This window comes from Hypomesus transpacificus, chromosome 1 (assembly GCF_021917145.1).
Source record: "Hypomesus transpacificus isolate Combined female chromosome 1, fHypTra1, whole genome shotgun sequence".
Classification (NCBI taxonomy): Eukaryota; Metazoa; Chordata; class Actinopteri; order Osmeriformes; family Osmeridae; genus Hypomesus; species Hypomesus transpacificus.
This window is the reverse complement of record NC_061060.1, coordinates 5228017-5247082: the sequence shown is the minus strand read 5'-3', so window position 1 is coordinate 5247082 and position 19066 is coordinate 5228017. Positions and strand designations below refer to the sequence as shown.

Sequence of the window (19066 nt, the reverse complement as noted above, 5' to 3'; positions counted from 1 at the left end):
GGGATCCTTTCCTGTGTTCTTGGCAAAACAGTGCTTTGACAATGGTGAGCCACGCTACAGAACAACAACAGAACTGGCATGTTATTTTTTGACTACCTTAAAAAGATCTCCATGGATACACGTATTTTATCTAGTGTAACTTAAGTTAATTCACTTAAACGTAAGTGAATTCTATGTGTGCACTCTGAACTTGAAATATGATAAAACAGGAAAGGGATAAAATGTAGTCTTAATCTGATGTTGATTTGATTGTACTGGATGATTCTTGCTAAACGGTATAAATACTGCAAATAATCCATTGAAAGCACAAGTACCTAACCATGACATTGCGGAGACTAAAATAACATTGAGGTAACTTCCTGGAATGAAATTTCGTTAGCTGGGTGGTCAGATATTGTATTGTCATGTATTGTAAAATATAAATACATTCCAGCCAGGTAGCCTAGCAAGCCGTTGCAGCTGAACAGCACATAATCACTTTATTCACCTGCCCTTGTGTCACCATGGCAACATCATGATCTTTGGAACTACAGGAAGTCTGGTTATGTGTACGTGTGTCATACATACTTTTCTTTCCAAAATGTGTTTTTCCATATTTGTGCCTCTGGTTGAAAATGGAAGTGGTTGTTAAGATATTGTATAACTCAAAAATGTTCTTTATTATCTGTGTCAATGAAAACACAAGTTGCATTATTCTACCAATGTATGCCAATTACCAAAAGACCCTACATAATAGAGGGGTGATGTTCTAATACAAAAGACAATGTAACTTTCTATTCATCCCCACAGTCCATGAATGTTAGTAAGTAATAAGCATAGAATTCAATATCGATATCTAGTAGCTGTTACCTAGTAAATACGGTGCTTCCTACTGTCTATTCATTTAAAAAAGAATATTAACAGAGAGCTAATAGTGAAAGCTATTGCTTGGGGATGAAGCTAATTACACAACATTCAAGAAATTCAGCGACTGGTGACTCATTAGTTTATTGGATTTGTTTTGCAAAATGCATACATAAAACAAAACACTCATATAATTCATCTCAATGTCTATCAATTAAATGAAAGACAATTTGCAGTTTGGCAGTTTGTTTCTAGTATAAACACTGCAGATAGTTTCATTCTCTATACAAGTGATTTGAGCAATGTGTGACTTTTGACTTGTGACAATTCCTTTAATCAAACAGGAAATACACAAAAAAGTTTTATTAACAGAAGTGTGAATTGAAGAGACTGAGAATGAAAGAACAGAACCATCCATGTGGTCAAATACAGATAAGAAAACAACCACACAACATTAACACAGTATGACAAAGTGATGCATTGTTCAGATCAACCTCATCTTAGCAGTTCTGAAACAGGAATTGTTCTGTAGATTGCAATGTTTGAGTAAATCTCAATTTGACTTTTGAGCTCAATTTAATTTCTACAGTGAAAGTACAGTATATTAGTTTTGTGTTAAATGAGACATATTGCAAAAAATAACATTGGTGTATTGATTATCCATACATTATATGACTTTGTTTTGACAGCAGTAAATACAATTTATAGTTTACAGAAGTATGAAATTACTTTACTATTATGATCTCTAACGGCTTAACTTTAGGTAGAATGTCAAGGTCCAGCTCTGAGGTGAGTAAATATGTCTGCATTGATTATATATTCAAAGCTTCAAAACAAAAGCAGCTGTTTTTGCTGTTTGGTTACACAATCAAAGTAATATACATTACAACTGATACCATATCATTTCTGTGCAAAGAACCCGGGATACAAAAATACCACACCTAATCCATTTAACAGAATTCAGTAAGACACTTGGACTAATCATGTGAGGCACTATTGGTGGTTTTTGTAGAGATTTTGTAAGATGGTTTATGTTCAATAAATTTTGACTATGTACAAAATACAATATTTAATATTACAATACAAATTTATCTTATTTACAGTTAAATGTTATTCAAAACGGTCTCATGCATCCCTGTGAGATTTGGGGAAAGTTGAGGGGAAATTTTTGCTCTATATTGATTGAGATGATTGTGAGCTTTCTGTCAAGTTTTGTAATACTAGAGCAGATGTGAATTTTCTATGTATGAAACAGAGTATTAGGCATAACATGAGAAGGTTTAATTTTATAGCCTTATAATTGATTATTTCTTAGGTGACACGGTCAGTTCAACCTTCGGAAAACGAAAACCTCCTCTTGACCCACTGTCGCTACTGGAGGATGAAGACATTCTAGATTTCTTTGAGGGGAGAGAAACACCTGCACTTCCCTCTACTCTTGCTTCACTATCTTCACCTAGTGACACTTCATATGAGCCTTTTGACTTGGAGCCAAAACCTCCAAAGGTCCCAAACTTTAACTTGCCTTTCTTTCCTTTCACCTTAGCCCCACCCAGATCCAACGAAATGTCACCACCCTCTGCCTCTAAGTGACCCGAAGGAGAAGAAGAACCAAGATCTCCCTCATCACTCAGAGAAGTAGAGCGATGCCTTGATTTTTTAAACAGATCCAGTGAGGCAGATTTGCTCTTTGGTGACACACTAAGCCCGGAACCACCTTCTGCTTCCAACTTCCTACTTAACAATTCCCCAGAACTTAAACTTAACTCTTTAGAGACTTTACCACCCTTTCCACTGCCACTCATTTCCAGCTCAGGCCCCTGGAGGCTTAAATCAACTGCACTGCCACCCTTTGATTTATATTTTCCAAAGAACTTTGGCATTTTCCCCTTAACCTTCCCACCACTGTGCTTCAATTCTGGACTCTGGACCTCTACACTCTGAGACGTAACTTTTCCACTGAAAGTGGGGGCTTGAACTGTTATATTTTCACTTGCTGATGCACCAGACTCAACGTCTACTCCCACCTCTCGTCCCTCCAACTGAGGCAAAGCAATGCCAAACTTTGGTACCTTAAGTTTTGGAAATGTTACATTCCCCTCTGGGTAATGTATTCCCCCAGCTGAATCCAACTCTGCTTCTCCCTTAAAGTCTAGTTTTGGTCCTTTAAAACCCCCTGAAAAAGATGCATCTCCTTGTCCATTTAAATTGATGTCAGTATCCGGAATTGTTGTGTTCACTTTTGGCATTTTGATTTTGGGTGTCGATAATTTTACATCTGGGCCTTCTAAATTCAGATCCAAGTCCTTGACATTTGATTTTAGGCTGGCAGATGGCAAGTCCAAGTCAGATGATTTCAATCCTACAGCCAGTGAACTTTCATTTTTTACTTTTGGAGATTTTATATCAAATTCAACATCAGGAAAATGGAGCCTTCCAAAAAATGGCTTTTTTACCTTTGTTCCTTTCAGTTTGATTTCAGGTGACTCTACATCCATATCAACATGGGGTGTTTCAACATCAATATCAGGTTTCCTAACCTTCCCTTTCATTTTAGGTAGTTTAAACTTGCCCTTCTTCCCTTTGACACTGATGTCAACATCGGGGGCTTCAAGACTAGTATCTATTGATGGAATTTTTACTTTCTGGCTTTTCATTTTCCCATCTAGACCTCCAGCATCAATTTCTGGTCCTTTAATGTCAACACTGGGGGAACAGACATCAATGCCAGATGTAGGAAGATGAATATCCCCATCAGAACCATCGATTTTGGGTCCTCTGAATCCGAATGTAGGGATTTTAATCTTTGGCATCTTGAATCCACCTTCAAAATCAGCATCTGACCCCTCTACTGCAGGGATTTTAATGTCTCCTTGAACTTTGGGCAGGTCAACCTCTGCTTTCATCTTTGGTCCTTTAAGACTGAAATCCACATCAGGCATTGAAATATTTGGACCTGAGATTGATGGCATTTTGAACTGTGGACCTTTCATTTTACCTTCTGGACCTTCAATATCAAGTTCAGGTCCTTTCAAATCAATGCTAGGTGCATTGATGTCAAAGTCACCTTTTGGGAGGTTCATGTCTACATCAGGACCATGGATTTGAGGTCCTTTGAATCCAAATGAAGGCATCTTCATTTTTGGCATTTTGAATCCACCTTCAGAACCTTCAATGTCAATATCTGGGCCTTCAATGTTTACTTTTGGTGCCTTTAGGTCGCCCTCTATCTTTGGCACTGACACGTCCATATTTCCCTTCACCTTTGGACCTTTCAAATTGAAATCCACATCAGGCATTGAAATATTCGGACCTGAGATTGATGGCATCTTGAACTTGGGGCCTTTGATTTTGCCGTCAGGTCCTTCAATATCAAGTTCTGGTCCTTTTATGTCAACACTGGGTGCATTGATGTCAAAGTCACCTTTGGGTAGGTTCATGTCTACATCAGGACCATGGATTTTAGGTCCTTTAAATCCAAATGAAGGCATCTTCATTTTTGGCATTTTGAATCCACCTTCAGGACCTTCAATGTCAACATCTGGGCCTTCAATGTTTACTTTTGGTGCCTTCAAGTCTCCCTCTATCTTTGGCACTGACATATCCACATCTCCCTTCACCTTTGGACCTTTCAGGTTGAAATCCACGTCTGGCATTGAGATCTTTGGCCCTGAGATGGATGGCATCTTGAACTTGGGGCCTTTGATTTTGCCGTCAGGTCCTTCAATATCAAGTTCTGGTCCTTTTATGTCAACACTGGGTGCATTGATGTCAAAGTCACCTTTGGGTAGGTTCATGTCTACATCAGGACCATGGATTTTAGGTCCTTTAAATCCAAATGAAGGCATCTTCATTTTTGGCATTTTAAATCCACCTTCAGGACCTTCAATGTCAACATCTGGGCTTTCAATGTTTACTTTTGGTGCCTTCAAGTCTCCCTCTATCTTTGGCACTGACATATCCACATCTCCCTTCACCTTTGGACCTTTCAGGTTGAAATCCACGTCTGGCATTGAGATCTTTGGCCCTGAGATGGATGGCATCTTGAACTTGGGGCCTTTGATTTTGCCGTCAGGTCCTTCAATATCAACTTCTGGTCCTTTTATGTCAACACTGGGTGCATTGATGTCAAAGTCACCTTTGGGTAGGTTCATGTCTACATCAGGACCATGGATTTTAGGTCCTTTAAATCCAAATGAAGGCATCTTCATTTTTGGCATTTTGAATCCACCTTCAGGACCTTCAATGTCAACATCTGGGCCCTCAATGTTTACTTTCGGTGCCCTCAAGTCTCCCTCTATCTTTGGCACAGACATATCCACATCTCCCTTCACCTTTGGACCTTTCAGGTTGAAATCCACGTCTGGCATTGAGATCTTTGGCCCTGAGATCGATGGCATCTTGAATTTGGGGCCTTTGATTTTGCCGTCAGGTCCTTCAATATCAAGTTCTGGTCCTTTTATGTCAACACTGGGTGCATTGATGTCAAAGTCACCTTTGGGGAGGTTCATGTCTACATCAGGACCATGGATTTTAGGTCCTTTAAATCCAAATGAAGGCATCTTCATTTTGGGCATTTTGAATCCACCTTCAGGACCTTCAATGTCAACATCTGGGCCTTCAATGTTTACTTTTGGTGCCTTCAAGTCTCCCTCTATCTTTGGCACTGACACATCCATATCTCCCTTCACCTTTGGACCTTTTAGATTGAAATCCACATCAGGCATTGAAATATTTGGACCTGAGATTGATGGCATCTTGAATTTAGGGCCTTTGATTTTGCCGTCAGGTCCTTCAATATCAAGTTCTGGTCCTTTAATGTCAACACTGGGTGCATTGATGTCAAAGTCACCTTTGGGGAGGTTCATGTCTACATCAGGACCATGGATTTTGGGTGCTTTGAATCCAAATGAAGGCATCTTCATTTTTGGCATTTTGAATCCACCTTCTGGACCTTCAATGTCAATATCTGGGCCTTCAATGTTTACTTTCGGTGCCCTCAAGTCTCCCTCTATCTTTGGCACAGACATATCCACATCTCCCTTCACCTTTGGACCTTTCAGGTTGAAATCCACGTCTGGCATTGAGATCTTTGGCCCTGAGATGGATGGCATCTTGAATTTGGGGCCTTTGATTTTGCCGTCAGGTCCTTCAATATCAAGTTCTGGTCCTTTTATGTCAACACTGGGTGCATTGATGTCAAAGTCACCTTTGGGGAGGTTCATGTCTACATCAGGACCATGGATTTTAGGTCCTTTAAATCCAAATGAAGGCATCTTCATTTTTGGCATTTTGAATCCACCTTCAGGACCGTCTATGTCAATATCCGGGCCTTCAATGTTTACTTTTGGTGCATTCAAGTCTCCCTCTATCTTTGGCACAGACATATCCACATCTCCCTTCACTTTTGGATATTTCAGGTTGAAATCCACGTCTGGCATTGAGATCTTTGGCCCTGAGATGGATGGCATCTTGAATTTGGGGCCTTTGATTTTGCCGTCAGGTCCTTCAATATCAAGTTCAGGTCCTTTTATGTCAACACTGGGTGCATTGATGTCAAAGTCACCTTTTGGGAGGTTCATGTCTACATCAGGACCATGGATTATAGGTCCTTTGAATCCAAATGAAGGCATCTTCATTTTTGGCATTTTGAATCCACCTTCTGGACCGTCAATGTCAATATCCGGGCCTTCAATGTTTACTTTCGGTGCCTTCAGGTCTCCCTCTATCTTTGGCACTGACACGTCCATATCTCCCTTCACCTTTGGACCTTTCAGATTGAAATCCACGTCTGGCATTGAGATCTTTGGCCCTGAGATGGATGGCATCTTGAATTTGGGGCCTTTGATTTTGCCGTCAGGTCCTTCAATATCAACTTCTGGTCCTTTTATGTCAACACTGGGTGCATTGAGGTCAAAGTCACCTTTGGGGAGGTTCATGTCTACATCAGGACCATGGATTTTAGGTCCTTTAAATCCAAATGAAGGCATCTTCATTTTTGGCATTTTGAATCCACCTTCAGGACCGTCTATGTCAATATCCTGGCCTTCAATGTTTACTTTTGGTGCCTTCAAGTCTCCCTCTATCATTGGCACAGACATATCCACATCTTCCTTCACTTTTGGACCTTTCAGGTTGAAATCCACGTCTGGCATTGAGATCTTTGGCCCTGAGATGGATGGCATCTTGAATTTGGGGCCTTTGATTTTGCCGTCAGGTCCTTCAATATCAAGTTCAGGTCCTTTTATGTCAACACTGGGTGCATTGATGTCAAAGTCACCTTTTGGGAGGTTCATGTCTACATCAGGACCATGGATTTTAGGTCCTTTGAATCCAAATGAAGGCATCTTCATTTTTGGCATTTTGAATCCACCTTCTGGACCGTCAATGTCAATATCCGGGCCTTCAATGTTTACTTTCGGTGCCTTCAGGTCTCCCTCTATCTTTGGCACTGACACGTCCATATCTCCCTTCACCTTTGGACCTTTCAGATTGAAATCCACGTCCGGCATTGAGATCTTTGGCCCCGAGATGGATGGCATCTTGAATTTTGAACCTTTTATTTTGCCGTCAGGTCCTTCAATATCAAGTTCTGGTCCTTTTATGTCAACACTGGGTGCATTGATGTCAAAGTCACCCTTCGGGAGGTTCATGTCTACATCAGGACCATGGATTTTAGGTCCTTTGAATCCAAATGAAGGCATCTTCATTTTTGGCATTTTGAATCCACCTTCAGCACCATCAATGTCAATATCCGGGCCTTCAATGTTTACTTTCGGTGCCTTCAGGTCTCCCTCTATCTTTGGCACTGACACGTCCATATCTCCCTTCATCTTTGGACCTTTCAGATTGAAATCCACATCTGGCATTGAGATCTTTGGCCCTGAGATGGATGGCATCTTGAATTTTGAACCTTTGATTTTACCATCAGGTCCTTCAATATCAAGTTCTGGTCCTTTAATGTCAACACTGGGTGCATTGATGTCAAAGTCACCTTTGGGGCGGTTCATGTCTACATCAGGACCATGGATTTTAGGTCCTTTGAATCCAAATGAAGGCATCTTCATTTTGGGCATTTTGAATCCACCTTCAGGACCATCAATGTCAATATCCGGGCCTTCAATGTTTACTTTCGGTGCCTTCAGGTCTCCCTCTATCTTTGGCACTGACACGTCCATATCTCCCTTCACCTTTGGACCTTTCAGATTGAAATCTACGTCTGGCATTGAGATCTTTGGCCCTGAAATGGATGGCATCTTGAATTTTGAACCTTTGATTTTACCGTCAGGTCCTTCAATATCAAGTTCTGGTCCTTTTATGTCAACACTGGGTGCATTGATGTCAAAGTCACCTTTGGGGAGGTTCATGTCTACATCAGGACCATGGATTTTAGGTCCTTTGAATCCAAATGAAGGCATCTTCATTTTGGGCATTTTGAATCCACCTTCAGGACCATCAATGTCAATATCCGGGCCTTCAATGTTTACTTTCGGTGCCTTCAGGTCTCCCTCTATCTTTGGCACTGACACGTCCATATCTCCCTTCACCTTTGGACCTTTCAGATTGAAATCTAGGTCTGGCATTGAGATCTTTGGCCCTGAAATGGATGGCATCTTGAATTTTGAACCTTTGATTTTACCGTCAGGTCCTTCAATATCAAGTTCTGGTCCTTTTATGTCAACACTGGGTGCATTGATGTCAAAGTCACCTTTGGGGAGGTTCATGTCTACATCAGGACCATGGATTTTGGGGCCTTTGAATCCAAATGAAGGCATCTTCATTTTGGGCATTTTGAATCCACCTTCAGGACCTTCAATATCAACATCTGGGCCTTCAATGTTTACTTTCGGTGTCTTCAGGTCTCCCTCTATCTTTGGCACTGACACGTCCATATCTCCCTTCACCTTCGGACCTTTCAAATTGAAATCCACGTCTGGCATTGAGATATTTGACCCTGAAATGGATGGCATCTTGAATTTGGGGACTTTGATTTTGCCGTCAGGTCCTTCAATATCAAGTTCTGGTCCTTCAATGTCAACACTGGGTGCATTGATGTCAATGTCACCTTTGGGGAGGTTCATGTCTACATCTGGACCATGGATTTTAGGTCCTTTGAATCCAAATGAAGGCATCTTCATTTTTGGCATTTTGAATCCACCTTCTGGACCGTCAATGTCAATATCCGGGCCTTCAATGTTTACTTTCGGTGCCTTGAGGTCTCCCTCTATCTTTGGCACTGACAAGTCCATATCTCCCTTCAACTTTGGACCTTTCAGATTGAAATCCACGTCTGGCATTGAGATCTTTGGCCCTGAAATGGATGGCATCTTGAATTTTGAACCTTTAATTTTACCGTCAGGTCCTTCAATATCAAGTTCTGGTCCTTTAATGTCAACACTGGGTGCATTGATGTCAAAGTCACCTTTGGGGAGGTTCATGTCTACATCAGGACCATGGATTTTAGGTCCTTTGAATCCAAATGAAGGCATCTTCATTTTTGGCATTTTGAATCCACCTTCTGGACCGTCAATGTCAATATCCGGGCCTTCAATGTTTACTTTCGGTGCCTTCAGGTCTCCCTCTATCTTTGGCACTGACACGTCCATATCTCCCTTCACCTTTGGACCTTTCAGATTGAAATCCACGTCTGGCATTGAGATGTTTGGCCCTGAGATGGATGGCATCTTGAATTTTGGACCTTTGATTTTGCCATCAGGTCCTTCAATGTCAAGTTGTGGTCCTTTTATGTCAACACTTGGTGCCTTGATGTCTATGTCAGCTTTGGGGAGTTTAACATCAATATCAGGACCCTCCATTGTGGGTCCTTTGAATCCAAATGAAGGCATCTTTATCTTTGGCATTTTGAATCCACCTTCAGGACCTTCAATGTCAACATCTGGTCCTTCAATGTTTACTTTTGGTGCCTTCAGGTCTCCCTCCATCTTAGGCACTGACACGTCCATATCTCCCTTCACCTTTGGACCTTTCAGATTGAAATCCACATCTGGCATTGAGATGTTTGGCCCTGAGATGGATGGCATCTTGAATTTTGTCCCTTTGACCTTGCCTTCTGGTCCTTCAATATCCAGATCCGGGATTTTCATGTCAACATCTGGAAGATTTACATCAATGTCCGGCTTTTCTATTTTAGGGCTTTTGAAGCCAAATTTGGGCATTTTGAATTTTGGCATTCTGAATCCTCCTTCAGCACCCTTCACATCAGCATCTATTGAGCCAGTCGGTGATTTTAAGTCGGCCTCGCCTGTTGGGATTGAGACGTCTATGTCACCCTTTACTTTTGGACCTTTAATATTGATATCTGGTTTTGGAACATTTACATCAATATCAAGGCCCTTCCCTTTGCTACCTTTGAATCCAAATTTGGGCATTTTAAACTTTGATTTTTTTGTTCCGATTTCAGGGCTGTCAAGGGACATGTCACCAGCATGAATTTCAGCTTTAGGACCACTGACATCACCATGTATTTCTCCTTTCATCTTTGGCCCTTTAAGATTGAAATCCACATCAGGCATTGACAACTTTGGTCCTGAGATTGATGGCATTTTAAATGTGGGTCCTTTAAGGTGTCCTTCTGGTACTTCAATGCCAATGTCTGTTCCTTCAATGTTTACTTTTGGTGCCTTCAGGTCTCCCTCTATCTTTGGCACTGACACATCCACATTTCCCTTCACCTTTGGACCTTTCAGATTGAAATCCATGTCTGGGATTGAGATCTTTGGCCCTGAAATGGATGGCATCTTGAATTTTGGACCTTTGATTTTGCCATCAGGTCCTTCAATGTCAACGTCTGGACCTTCTATATCAACATTTGGTGCCTTGATGTCAATATCAGCTTTTGTGAGTTTAACATCGACATCAGGACCCTCCAATTTCGGTCCTTTGAATCCAAATGAAGGCATGTTTATTTTTGGCATTTTGAATCCACCTTCAGGACCTTCAATGTCAACATCTGGGCCTTCAATGTTTACTTTCGGTGCCTTCAGGTCTCCCTCTATCTTTGGCACTGACACATCCATATCTCCTTTCACCTTTGGACCTTTCAGATTGAAATCAAGATCTGGCATTGAGATCTTTGGCCCTGAGATTGATGGCATCTTGAATTTGGGGCCTTTGATTTTGCCGTCAGGTCCTTCAATATCAAGTTCTGGTCCTTTAATGTCAACACTGGGTGCATTGATGTCAAAGTCACCTTTCGGGAGGTTCATGTCTACATCAGGACCATGGATTTTGGGTCCTTTGAATCCAAATGAAGGCATCTTCATTTTTGGCATTTTGAATCCACCTTCAGGACCGTCAATGTCAATATCCGGGCCTTCAATGTTTACTTTCGGTGCCTTCAGGTCTCCCTCTATCTTTGGCACTGACACGTCCATATCTCCCTTCACCTTTGGACCTTTCAGATTGAAATCCACGTCTGGCATTGAGATCTTTGGCCCTGAGATGGATGGCATCTTGAATTTGGGGCCTTTGATTTTGCCGTCAGGTCCTTCAATATCAATTTCTGGTCCTTTAATGTCAACACTGGGTGCATTGATGTCAAAGTCACCTTTGGGGAGGTTCATGTCTACATCAGGACCATGGATTTTGGGTCCTTTGAATCCAAATGAAGGCATCTTCATTTTGGGCATTTTGAATCCTCCTTCAAGACCTTCAATGTCAACATCTGGGCCTTCAATGTTTACTTTTGGTGCCTTCAAGTCTCCCTCTATCTTTGGCACTGACACATCCATATCTCCCTTCACCTTTGGACCTTTTAGATTGAAATCCACATCAGGCATTGAAATATTTGGACCTGAGATTGATGGCATCTTGAATTTAGGGCCTTTGATTTTGCCGTCAGGTCCTTCAATATCAAGTTCTGGTCCTTTAATGTCAACACTGGGTGCATTGATGTCAAAGTCACCTTTCGGGAGGTTCATGTCTACATCAGGACCATGGATTTTGGGTCCTTTGAATCCAAATGAAGGCATCTTCATTTTTGGCATTTTGAATCCACCTTCAGGACCGTCAATGTCAATATCCGGGCCTTCAATGTTTACTTTCGGTGCCTTCAGGTCTCCCTCTATCTTTGGCACTGACACGTCCATATCTCCCTTCACCTTTGGACCTTTCAGATTGAAATCCACGTCTGGCATTGAGATCTTTGGCCCTGAGATGGATGGCATCTTGAATTTGGGGCCTTTGATTTTGCCGTCAGGTCCTTCAATATCAAGTTCTGGTCCTTTAATGTCAACACTGGGTGCATTGATGTCAAAGTCACCTTTGGGGAGGTTCATGTCTACATCAGGACCATGGATTTTGGGTCCTTTGAATCCAAATGAAGGCATCTTCATTTTGGGCATTTTGAATCCTCCTTCAGGACCTTCGATGTCAACATCTGGGCCTTCAATGTTTACTTTCGGTGCCTTCAGGTCTCCCTCTATCTTTGGCACTGACACGGCCATATCTCCCTTGACCTTTGGACCTTTCAGATTGAAATCCACGTCTGGCATTGAGATCTTTGGCCCTGAGATGGATGGCATCTTGAATTTTGAACCTTTGATTTTGCCGTCGGGTCCTTCAATATCAAGTTCTGGTCCTTTAATGTCAACACTGGGTGCATTGATGTCAAAGTCACCTTTGGGGAGGTTCATGTCTACATCAGGACCATGGATTTTGGGTCCTTTGAATCCAAATGAAGGCATCTTCATTTTGGGCATTTTGAATCCTCCTTCAGGACCTTCGATGTCAACATCTGGGCCTTCAATGTTTACTTTCGGTGCCTTCAGGTCTCCCTCTATCTTTGGCACTGACACGTCCATATCTCCCTTCACCTTTGGACCTTTCAGATTGAAATCCACGTCTGGCATTGAGATCTTTGGCCCTGAGATGGATGGCATCTTGAATTTGGGGCCTTTGATTTTGCCGTCAGGTCCTTCAATATCAAGTTCTGGTCCTTTAATGTCAACACTGGGTGCATTGATGTCAAAGTCACCTTTGGGGAGGTTCATGTCTACATCAGGACCATGGATTTTGGGTCCTTTGAATCCAAATGAAGGCATCTTCATTTTGGGCATTTTGAATCCTCCTTCAGGACCTTCGATGTCAACATCTGGGCCTTCAATGTTTACTTTCGGTGCCTTCAGGTCTCCCTCTATCTTTGGCACTGACACGTCCATATCTCCCTTCACCTTTGGACCTTTCAGATTGAAATCCACGTCTGGCATTGAGATCTTTGGCCCTGAGATGGATGGCATCTTGAATTTTGAACCTTTGATTTTGCCGTCAGGTCCTTCAATATCAACTTCTGGTCCTTTAATGTCAACACTGGGTGCATTGATGTCAAAGTCACCTTTCGGGAGGTTCATGTCTACATCAGGACCATGGATTTTGGGTCCTTTGAATCCAAATGAAGGCATCTTCATTTTGGGCATTTTGAATCCTCCTTCAGGACCTTCGATGTCAACATCTGGGCCTTCAATATTTACTTTTGGTGCCTTCAGGTCTCCCTCTATCTTTGGCACTGACACGTCCATATCTCCCTTCACCTTTGGACCTTTCAGATTGAAATCCACATCTGGCATTGAGATCTTTGGCCCTGAGATGGATGGCATCTTGAATTTTGAACCTTTGATTTTGCCGTCAGGTCCTTCAATATCAACTTCTGGTCCTTTAATGTCAACACTGGGTGCATTGATGTCAAAGTCACCTTTCGGGAGGTTCATGTCTACATCAGGACCATGGATTTTGGGTCCTTTGAATCCAAATGAAGGCATCTTCATTTTGGGCATTTTGAATCCTCCTTCAGGACCTTCGATGTCAACATCTGGGCCTTCAATATTTACTTTTGGTGCCTTCAGGTCTCCCTCTATCTTTGGCACTGACACGTCCATATCTCCCTTCACCTTTGGACCTTTCAGATTGAAATCCACATCTGGCATTGAGATCTTTGGCCCTGAGATGGATGGCATCTTGAATTTTGAACCTTTGATTTTGCCGTCAGGTCCTTCAATATCAACTTCTGGTCCTTTAATGTCAACACTGGGTGCATTGATGTCAAAGTCACCTTTGGGGAGGTTCATGTCTACATCAGGACCATGGATTTTGGGTCCTTTGAATCCAAATGAAGGCATCTTCATTTTGGGCATTTTGAATCCTCCTTCAGGACCTTCAATGTCAACATCTGGCCCTTCAATGTTTACCTTGGGTGCCTTCAGGTCTCCCTCTATCTTTGGCACTGACACATCCATATCTCCCTTCACCTTTGGACCTTTCAGATTGAAATCCACATCTGGCATTGAGATCTTTGGCCCTGAGATGGATGGCATCTTGAATTTTGAACCTTTGATTTTGCCGTCAGGTCCTTCAATGTCAACTTCTGGTCCCTTTATGTCAACACTGGGTGCATTGATGTCAAAGTCAGCTTTGGAGAGTTTAACATCGACATCAGGACCCTCCACTTTGGGGCCTTTGAATCCAAATGAAGGCATCTTCATTTTGGGCATTTTGAATCCACCTTCAGGACCTTCAATATCAACATCTGGGCCTTCAATGTTTACTTTCGGTGTCTTCAGGTCTCCCTCTATCTTTGGTACTGACACGTCCATATCTCCCTTCACCTTTGGACCTTTCAGATTAAAATCCACGTCTGGCATTGAGATCTTTGGTCCTGATATGGATGGCATCTTGAATTTTGAACCTTTGATTTTGCCGTCAGGCCCTTCTTTGTCAACTTCTGGTCCTTTAATGTCAACACTGGGTGCATTGATGTCAAAGTCAGGTTTCGGGAGTTTAATATCGACATCAGGACCCTCCACTTTGGGGCCTTTGGATCCAAATGAAGGCATCTTCATTTTGGGCATTTTGAATCCACCTTCAGGACCTTCAATGTCAACATCTGGCCCTTCAATGTTTACTTTCGGTGCCTTCAGGTCTCCCTCTATCTTTGGCACTGACACGTCCATATCTCCCTTCACCTTTGGACCTTTCAGATTGAAATCCACGTCTGGCATTGAGATCTTTGGCCCTGATATGGATGGCATCTTGAATTTTGAACCTTTGATTTTGCCGTCAGGCCCTTCAATGTCAACTTCTGGTCCCTTTATGTCAACAGTTGGTGCCTTGATGTCAATGTCAGCTTTGGGGAGTTTAACATCGACATCAGGACCCTCCACTTTGGGTCCTTTGAATCCAAATGAAGGCACCTTCATTTTGGGCATTTTGAATCCACCTTCAGGACCTTCAATGTCAACATCTGGGCCTTCAATGTTTACCTTGGGTGCCTTCAGGTCTCCCTCTATCTTTGGCACTGACATATCCACATCTCCCTTCACCTTTGGTCCTTTCTTATTGAAATCCATGTCTGGCATTGAGACCTTTGGCCCCGAGATGGATGGCATCTTGAATTTTGAACCTTTGATTTTGCCGTCAGGCCCTTCAATGTCAACTTCTGGTCTTTTTATGTCAACACTTGGTGACTTGATGTCAATGTCAGCTTTGGGGAGTTTAACATCCACATCAGGACCCTCCATTTTGGGTCCTTTGAATCCAAATGAAGGCATCTTCATTTTTGGCATTTTGAATCCACCTTCAGGACCTTCAATGTCAACATCTGGGCCTTCAATGTTTACCTTGGGTGCCTTCAGGTCTCCCTCTATCTTTGGCACTGACACATCCACATCTCCCTTGACCTTTGGACCTTTCATATTGAAATCCATGTCTGGCATTGAGATCTTTGGCCCTGAGATGGATGGCATCTTGAATTTTGAACCTTTGATTTTGCCGTCAGGCCCTTCAATGTCAACTTCTGGTCCTTTTATGTCAACACTTGGTGCCTTGATGTCAATGTCAGCTTTGGGGAGTTTAACATCGACATCAGGACCCTCCACTTTGGGGCCTTTGAATCCAAATGAAGGCATCTTCATTTTGGGCATTTTGAATCCACCTTCAGGACCTTCAATGTCAACATCTGGGCCTTCAATGTTTACCTTGGGTGCCTTCAGGTCTCCTTCTATCTTTGGCACTGACACATCCACATCTCCTTTAACCTTTGGACCTTTCATATTGAAATCCATCTCTGGCATTGCGATCTTTGGCCCTGAGATGGATGGCATCTTGAATTTTGAACCTTTGATTTTGCCGTCAGGCCCTTCAATGTCAACTTCTGGTCCTTTTATGTCAACACTTGGTGCCTTGATGTCAATGTCAGCTTTGGGGAGTTTAACATCGACATCAGGACCCTCCACTTTGGGTCCTTTGAATCCAAATGAAGGCATCTTCATTTTGGGCATTTTGAATCCACCTTCAGGACCTTCAATGTCAACATCTGGGCCTTCAATGTTTACCTTGGGTGCCTTCAGGTCTCCCTCTATCTTTGGCACTGACACATCCACATCTCCTTTCACCTTTGGACCTTTCATATTGAAATCCATGTCTGGCATTGAGACCTTTGGCCCTGAGATGGATGGCATCTTGAATTTTGAACCTTTGATTTTGCCGTCAGGCCCTTCAATGTCAACTTCTGGTCTTTTTATGTCAACACTTGGTGCCTTGATGTCAATGTCAGCTTTGGGGAGTTTAACATCGACATCAGGACCCTCCACTTTGGGGCCTTTGAATCCAAATGAAGGCATCTTCATTTTGGGCATTTTGAATCCACCTTCAGGACCTTCAATGTCAACATCTGGGCCTTCAATGTTTACCTTGGGTGCCTTCAGGTCTCCCTCTATCTTTGGCACTGACACATCCACATCTCCTTTCACCTTTGGACCTTTCATATTGAAATCCATGTCTGGCATTGAGACCTTTGGCCCTGAGATGGATGGCATCTTGAATTTTGAACCTTTGATTTTGCCGTCAGGCCCTTCAATATCAACTTCTGGTCCTCTAATGTCAACACTTGGTGCCTTGATGTCAATGTCAGCTTTGGGGAGTTTAACATCGACATCAGGACCCTCCACTTTGGGTCCTTTGAATCCAAATGAAGGCATCTTCATTTTGGGCATTTTGAATCCACCATCAGGACCTTCAATGTCAACATCTGGCCCTTCAATGTTTACCTTGGGTGCCTTCAGGTCTCCCTCTATCTTTGGCATGGACACGTCCACACCTGCATCTCCCTTTATTTTTGAACCTTTCAGATTGATATCCACAGCTGGACTTGAGATCATTGGCCCAGATGGCACATTGAATTTTGGGCCTTTGATTTTTCCCGTGTAACTATCATTGTCCAGTTCAAGGCTGGGGGAATTGCTACCAATTTCTGTTTTAGGCAAGTCACCAGGACTCTCCACTTTGTTTCCTCTAATTCCAAACGAAGGAATTTTGATCTTAGGTATTTTAAAGCCATAATCAGGACTCTCAATATTTTCATTTGGCCCTTCAATGTCTCCTTTTTGTTCTCTTATGTCTCCTATCTTTGACGCTGACATATCCACCTCTCCCTTTACCTTTGGTCCTTTGACATTGATATCCACATTTGGCAAAGAGATCTTAGGTCCAGAAATGGTTGGTGTCTTGAAATCCGCTCCCTTAAGTTTTTCATCACGATCTTGTAGATCAACATTTGGCCCTTTAATATCGACTTTAGGTGCCTTGAGCTCCACGTCGCCCTTCATTTTGGGGTCTTTGAGATTGATATCAACATCTGGCTTTGTGATCTTTGGTCCCGACATGGAGGGTAACTTGAATTTTGGTTCTTTGATTTTAGTGTCATGTCCTTCAATGTCAACTCCAGGGCCTTTGATATCAACTTTGGGAGCATTAACATCAGCTGTAGCAAGGTCAATATTAACATCAGGACCCTCCACTTTTGGTCCTTTAATTCCAAAAGAAGGCACTTTCATCTTTGGCATCTTAAATTCACCTTGGGGTCCTTTGATATTGACATCTTGACATTCAAAACCCATTGTAGGGGCATTCACATTAATATTAGCTTTAGGGAGTTCAACACTAGTCTCTTCAAGTTTGGGTCCTTTAATTCCGAAAGGAGACGTCTTAATTGCTATATTGGACATGCTAATATCACTATATTCGGCATTTTCAACTTTTGGCCCTTTAATGTCAATCTTGGGTGATTTTATGTCACTTTTCATTTCAAAAGCTGGAACTTCTACAGTCCCTTTCAATTGTGGTAGTTTGACATCCATGCCACTTTCTGCACCTCCGATGTTCAATCCAAAGGTTGTCTTTTTGATTCCACTTGTGACTCCATTTTCACTCTCAGGTGCTGAGCCCTTGTTTGAATGTTCTTTGATGGACATTTTAAATGAATCACCCCCCTTAGGTTTGCCCATTGAGGAGATTCCTGAGATATTCATATCTACAGTAGGCAATTGTATTTCTTGTGACATTTTACCTCCATTCAATTCTGTGTCAATTACTGGTAGGCCAGAAGTGGAAACTCCACCTACTTTGCCACCAGGAATACTGACACCTCCTGACTTGAAATGCTGGTCTCCAATATTGGTTTCTGATACTCTACTACTGACACTAGGGCCATGCAGGTCTAGGTTTTGAGTTTTTCCTGGCAGTGAAATGCTGACTGATCCTGACTTCCAACTGCCTGAAGGCATATCAACACCTCCTACAGTGTCATGCTTGCTGCCCATGCTCACACTTTCTTTAACCTTCACGTTTGACACACCTGAAACCTGAATGCTTTCATCTACCTGCTGATACCCTTTTGAAAGGCCAAAGCCTGTCTGACCTTTACCCCCTGACATTCCAAAGCTGGGTCCCTTAAATTGGAGCCCTGCACCATCCCCCTCTACCACCCTTGTTACTGTTGTGGTCTTCACCCCGCCAGTGCTCCAGTGTGTTTCTGAGGAGCCACCAATGTGTGGCCCAGTAAAAGAGACGTTGCCTTGCTCGAAAACCCCCTCCTCTGCACTCCCTTTACCTGAGGGGCTTAAAGATGAGGATCCTTTTATCTGAGTGGGACTGTCCACCGATTTTCGTAGCCCCTTGAACTCTGGGCTTGAAAGTTCAAGCTGCTCGCTCATGCCCCCTGGCATATCTACAGTGTAGGTAGTAATTCGACGAGTGATGGTTGTAATTGTGCTCCCATCGCTGCTTGTGCTGCTGTGACGCTCTGTTCGCACATCCACCCCTTCTGCCAGGTCTTCCGACTTCAGACGTGGTTTGATTTTCTTTGTGTATATTCTCTTGTAGTCTTCATCATCTCCACTCTGTTGGTACAGGAATGTGATGTAAACAAGGAGGA

The 19066-nt window shown here is 42.6% G+C and overlaps 1 protein-coding gene across 1 annotated transcript in view; it reads right to left on the bottom strand.

Moving 5' to 3' along the window:
* Window positions 1-968: 968 nt before the first annotated feature.
* ahnak (AHNAK nucleoprotein) overlaps window positions 969-19066 on the bottom strand; it is a 32262-nt gene continuing 14164 nt past the window's right edge. The window contains exon 6 of the mRNA XM_047039615.1: window positions 969-19031. Coding sequence (XP_046895571.1) covers window positions 2148-19031 — 16884 coding nt within the window. The 3' untranslated portion in view covers window positions 969-2147. The remainder of the gene's footprint in view (window positions 19032-19066) is intronic.